We start from the raw sequence: 6,142 nt of genomic DNA, 5'->3' as shown, positions 1-6,142 counted from the left end.
TTACGTACTCAATGATTGACGTTTACATTTAGGCACTTGGCTAATGCTCCTGTTCACGGCAACTTGCAGAACTGCGCGCTTAAAGGTTTGGGCAGCAAGCATAGCTGAGTCCAAGTCATTAGTGTTACAACAGTACAGTGGTTTCCAAAACTGTTCCTGGAGATCTCACATCCTGTAGGTTTTCACTCCAACCCTAACAAAGCCAACCTCATTCAACAGCTTAGAGATCTACCGTCCTGTAGGTTTTCACTCCAACCCTAACAAAGCACACCACAAATTTGGGTTGAAATGCAGACCTACAGTGGATGTCTAGCTGTTGAGAGAGATGTGCTACAGGACGGCAGATCTCCAGGAACAGGGCTGGGCGGCCCTGCAGTGCAGAGTGGTGGCGATATGGCGGTGCTGTGTGTGGTTGCAGTGACCTGGAGAAGTCGGTGGAGGAGATCCAGAAGGACTCCTCCGTGAACCACAAGCACGCGACGGTCCAGGAGCTGGAGGAGAAGGCCGTGGTGCTGAGGAAGCTGGGAGAGACGCTCACTGAGCTCAAGAGTGAGTCACTCACATTCACACTCAGTCACTCTGATTCACCTAGAGTCACTCACATTCACACTCAGTCACTCTGATTCACCTAGAGTTACTCACATTCACACAGAGTCACTCGGATTCACTTGCATTCACACAGAATCACTCAGAGTCACTGTTATTCACCCGGAGTTACCCAGAGTCCCTCACGTTCACTCAGAGTCACTTGCCTTACACACACATCGCTTCACACGCTGCTGTGTCTCTGCGCTCCAGACCAGTTCCCCAGCTTGCAGAGTAAGATGCGGGTGGTGCTGAGGGTGGAGGTGGAGGCCGTGAAGTTCCTGAAGGAGGAGCCGCACCGACTGGACGCCCTGCTGAAACGCTGCAAGTCCATCACCGACACACTGGCCACTCTGCGCAGGTACTGGGTGCGCAGGTGTGTGTGAGTGAGTGTGTGTGTGTATTTGTGTGTGTGAGTGTGTGCGTGTGTGTGTGCGAGTGAGCATGTGTGTGTTTGTAGTGTGTGTGCGCGTGTGTGTGTGTGTGTAACTGGTCCCCTCTCTGTGTTCAGGCAGGTGAATGAGGGCTCCATATGGAAGAGGCACGAGGACTTTTCCGGCTCGTCCCCCAGGCAGAGTGAGGACGTGGGGAAGGGCGCGGCGGATTTGGACGTCCCCACGAGCCCGCCCCTCGGCGACGTCGGGGACGCCTCCGGCCTGAGCAGCTGGACGCCCCACGCCGGCTCTGGCAGCCCGTCCGGCCCCCACCGCGACCGCGACTCCTACCCGCCCGTCCCGGCCAAGAGCCGCGCCCTGGAGGAGCTCTCCGCCCGCCGCGGCCCCGCCGACAAGTCCGTGTCGGTGGAGGTCAGACTGGTACTGAACACCTGTCCTGCATGTGTGTTACCGCACGCGCGTGTGTGTGTGTGCGTGCGTGTGTGTGTGTGTGTGTGTATATTGACCGTGTGTGTGTGTGTGTGTGTATTACTGACCGTGCGCACGTGTGTGTGTGTGTATTACTGACCGTGCGCACGTGTGTGTGTGTGTGTGCGTGTGTATTACTGACCGTGCGCACGTGTGTGTGTGTGTGTGTGTGTGTGTGTATTCTGTATGTGCGTGTGTGTGTGTGTGTGTGTGTGTGTGTGTGTGTGTGTGTGTGTGTGTGTGTGTATACTGACCGTGCGTGCGTGTGTGTGTGTGTGTGTGTGTGTGTGTGTGTGTGTGTGTGTATATTACTGACCGTGCGCACGCGCGTGTGTGTGTGTGTGTGTGTATTACTGACTGAGTGTGTGTGTGTGTATATTGACCGTGTGCGTGTGTGTGTGTGTGTGTGCGTGTGTGTGTGTGTGTGTGTGTGTGTGTGTGTGTGTGTGTGTGTGTATTACCGCACGTGTGTGTGTGTGTGTGTATGTGTGTGTGTGTGTGTGTGTGTGTGTGTGTGTATTACCGCACGCGTGTGTGTGTGTGTGTGTGTGTGTGTGTGTGTGTGTGTGTGTGTGTGTGTGTGTGTGTCTTACTGACTGTGTGTGTGTGTGTGTGTATATTTCTGACCGTGTGTGTGTGTATCAGGCCGCAGAGCGGGACTGGGAGGAGAAGAGGGCCAGTCTGACTCAGTACAGCACGCAGGACATCAACCGGCTGCTGTGTGTGTGTGTATTACTGACTCTGTGTGTGTGTGTGTGTGTGTGTGTGTGTGTGTGTGTGTGTGTGTGTATGGTGTGTGTGTGTGTGTGTGTGTGTGTGTGTGTGTGTGTATTACTGACTCTGTGTGTGTGTATCAGGCCGCGGAGCGGGACTGGGACGAGAAGAGGGCCAGTCTGACTCAGTACAGCACGCAGGACATCAACCGGCTGCTGTGTGTGTGTGTGTGTATACTGACCGTGTGCGTGTGTGTGTATACTGACCGTGTGTGTGTGTGTGTGTGTGTGTGTGTGTGTGTGTGTGTGTGTATTACTGACTGAGTGTGTGTGTGTGTATCAGGCCGCAGAGCGGGACTGGGAGGAGAAGCGGGCCAGCCTGACTCAGTACAGCACGCAGGACATCAACCGGCTGCTGTGTGTGTGTGAGTTTGTGTGTGTACTGACCGTGTGTGTGTGTATCAGGCTGCGGAGCGGGACTGGGAGGAGAAGAGGGCCAGCCTGACTCAGTACAGCACGCAGGACATCAACCGGCTGCTGTGTGTGTGTGTGTGTGTGTATACTGACCGTGTGTGTGTGTGTGTCTCAGGCCGCGGAGCGGGACTGGGAGGAGAAGAGGGCCAGCCTGACTCAGTACAGCACGCAGGACATCAACCGGCTGCTGGAGGAGACGCAGGCCGAGCTCATGAAGGCCATCCCGGACCTGGACTTCGCCGCCAAGCAGATCAAGCCCCCGGTGCCCGCCCCCCCGGCCCTCCAGAACCTCCCCCCCTCCCTCCAGAACCTGGCCCCCACCCCGGAGCACCGCCCCAGCAAGCCGCAGTCCCACCTGCACAAGCTGCCCAGCAAGGAGCCCGGCTCCCGCCGAGGGTCAGGTGAGCCGCGCCCGTCGCCATGGATACCGCCTGCACCCGCCCGATGTTCACACAGTCCGATATTCGCAATAACTGTGAATTTTCTCTCTTTGAGTCCTGATTTCTTTTTTTTTTGTAAGGTCTCATTTGTAAACCTCTCAGCCGCTGTAGATTTGCACTGTTTGAATCCGGCGTCGTAAAACAGAACTTGCGGTCAGGAACAGGAAGCGCAGACTGGCGTGATTGGAGCTCGATAAAAAATCGACTCGTTAGTAAAAATTTACACTGAAATAAAATTAAAAAAAAACAAAGTCCAGTTAAGGACTCATGTTGATTGAATGGGAGATGCTAAAGAGGCTTGGTCCCTGCTGCTGGTGTGTGTTACCGTGTTGTGTGTGTGTGTGTGTGTGTGTGTGTGTGTGTACTGGACGGTGTAGCGTTGTGCTTTCGGTTGTTGTTTCAGTGTGTGTTACCATGTTGTGTGTGTTTGTGTGTGTGTGTGCTGGGCAGTGTAGCTTTGTGCATTCGGGTGTTGTTTCAGTGTGTGTTACCGTGTTGTGTGTGTGTGTGTGTTACCGTGTTGTGTGTGTGTGTGTGTTACCGTGTTGTGTGTGTGTGTGTGTGTGTGTGTGTGTGTGTGCTGGGCAGTGTGTGATTAAGGGCTTATACCCGGGGTGGGCAACTCCAGTCCTGGAAGGCTGGCATGTGTACAAGCTGTTTGTTTCCACCAATTACCCGTTGAGTTAAATGAGCTAATTGGCTGTACACTCCAGCACTGGTAGATTAGATCACAGTAAAAATGTTTTACATCGGGACACAAAAACAAGTCTTTTGGCTGTCATTCATGCGCTTATCGGGAAACGTCGCTGAAATGTTAGACGGTGTAAATGTTTGGGCTAATGAAGTCATTAAGGCCAGGAGTGGGCAGGAGAACCAGGAGCAGATATGGCCCTGTCCATCGCCCTCCTCTCGGCTGATGCTGTGTCTCTGCTGTGCAGACGAGCTGACGGTGGCCCGCTATCGTACGGAGAAGCCCTCCAAGTCGCCCCCTCCCCCGCCGCCCCGCCGCAGTTTCCCATCATCCCCTGGGCTCACCTGCCGCAGCGGCGAGGTCATCGGGCCCGGCAAGAGCATGAAGGTGAGAGACCGAGCAGAGACACACACGCGCGCACACACACGCGCACACACACACCACCCACCTCTGTCTCTTCTTCTCCCTCCTCTCTCTCTCAAAATTCTAAATTCAAAAATGTTTTATTGGCATGAAATTCACAACATTTTTTCAATGTTGCCAAAACATTAATACAGAAAAGCACTAAAACATGGAAGTGAATTTATAAGAATGATTTCTATATCTAACTGTGGTAACAACAACAACCACTATTTCCGAGTAATAATACTGATATTATATAATAATAACAATAATAATAATAATCTTTCTCCCCGTCACTCTCTCTTGCTCTTTCTCTCACTCTCTCCCCCTCTCTCCTTCGCGCTCTCGCTCCCATCTCTCACTCTTCCACCCTCTCTCTCTCTCTCTTCCCCCCCTCTCTCTCCTTCCCCCTCTCTCTTTCCCCCCTCTCTCACTCCCTCTCTCCTTCTCGCTCTCTCTCTCCCATCTCTCACTCTCTTCCACCCTCTCTCTCTCACTCTCTTCCCCCCTCTCTCTTTCCCCCCTCTCTCCCATCTCTCACTCTCTTCCACCCTCTCTCTCTCTCTCTTCCCCCCCCTCTCACTCCTCCCCCCTCTCACTCTCTCTCGCTCTCTCCCCCCTCTCTTCGCCCCCCTCTCCCCCTGTCTCTCTCTCTCTCTCTCTCTCTCCCCCCCCCCCCCGCAGAAGTCTGAGTCGGAGGAGGCGGAGTCGGCGAAGCCGCACGTCAAGCTTCGGCGGACGGTGTCGGAGGCGCCCCGCCCGGCCTCCACGCCCCCCGCCATCGCCTCGGGGGCGAAGGACGAGGAAGAGGAGGAGCAGAAGAACGTGGCGGAGGTAGGAGCCAGCTCCTCCTCACGAGGGTTGGGAGGGTGAGGGGGTGGGTGGTTGGGGGGGGGGGGGGGTCGTCGTGGAGAGCCCACACAGGGGCAGGGTCACGAAAAGAACCCGCGGAATGTTCCGGAATCACCCAAACGCGAGAGCGAGCGGGGCGCGCTGAAGCGAACCTCACCGCCCGCAGCTCCTCCCAGTCCTCGCCGTGACCTCATCGCAGTGACCTCATCGCGGTGACCTCATCGCCGTGACCTCATCGCAGTGACCTCATCGCGGTGACCTCATCGCCGTGACCTCATCGCAGTGACCTCGTCTCTCTGGCCGTGTCTGAGCGAGCGCTGCGTTCTCTACTCCTCCCTGTCCTCGCAGTGACCTCATCGCGGTGACCTCATCGCAGTGACCTCATCACCGTGACCTCATCGCGGTGACCTCATCGCGGTGACCTCGTCGCGGTGACCTCGTCTCTCTGGCCGTGTCTGAGCGAGCGCTGCGTTCTCTACTCCTTCTGGTCCTTGCGTAATGTTTTTCTACTACTTCCCTTAATTTAATTAATTCGCTTATTTGACGGGCACAGTGCACATTAATGGCAGTTCTGTAAAAGCGCCAGAGTCAGTCGGGGAAGTTCATTTTTATCTGCAGTCCCTGGGCAGCTTGTTTTTGGACTGAAGCCAGACAGACACGGCAGTCTGTGCCAAACCCCCCCCCCCCCCCCCCCCCTTCCGATAGCTGGCTTCCTCAGGAGATTTATTCCCATTGTTGAGTTTTTTTTTTTTTTTTGCTCTCTCTTCACCATTTGAGTGTTTTACTAGAGAGTTTTTTTTTCTTTTCTTTTCTACCTCAATTGCTCGCTTTTTGGGAGTTCAGGCCTGGGTTTCTGCCCAGTTTTCTTTTTTCTTTCAGCTGTACAGCGTCTCTCTAAAAAGCCATGTGACAACCTCAGCCTCTTCTGTTCACCGAAAATACTGCATAATACGTAGGCTACAGCACAGTTAATTATGCATGAGCCTCACAGGTGCAAGGCAATATTATATATATATATATATATATAGCTGATTATATAAGAATTTCAGGTCTCAAATATCAAGACATTTTATTATTATTATTATTATTATTATTATTAATAGACTGTTTTCATGAAGTGCT

General features: G+C 53.8%; 1 protein-coding gene across 6 annotated transcripts in view; it reads left to right on the top strand.

Annotated features, from left to right (window-relative positions):
- The window catches only part of LOC118216765 (SRC kinase signaling inhibitor 1-like), a 144,765-nt gene that overhangs the window by 117,523 nt on the left and 21,100 nt on the right, over positions 1 to 6,142 (top strand). For all 6 annotated transcript variants that reach the window (XM_035398224.1, XM_035398226.1, XM_035398225.1 and 3 more), the window contains 6 exons: positions 419 to 549; positions 799 to 946; positions 1,097 to 1,400; positions 2,751 to 3,036; positions 4,014 to 4,153; positions 4,853 to 5,002. In XM_035398224.1, coding sequence (XP_035254115.1) covers positions 419 to 549; positions 799 to 946; positions 1,097 to 1,400; positions 2,751 to 3,036; positions 4,014 to 4,153; positions 4,853 to 5,002 — 1,159 coding nt within the window. The remainder of the gene's footprint in view (positions 1 to 418; positions 550 to 798; positions 947 to 1,096; positions 1,401 to 2,750; positions 3,037 to 4,013; positions 4,154 to 4,852; positions 5,003 to 6,142) is intronic.

Source organism: Anguilla anguilla, chromosome 17, assembly GCF_013347855.1.
Source record: "Anguilla anguilla isolate fAngAng1 chromosome 17, fAngAng1.pri, whole genome shotgun sequence".
Classification (NCBI taxonomy): domain Eukaryota; kingdom Metazoa; phylum Chordata; class Actinopteri; order Anguilliformes; family Anguillidae; genus Anguilla; species Anguilla anguilla.
Note: the sequence above shows the minus strand (reverse complement) of the source record. Positions and strands in the feature narration are given on the sequence as shown.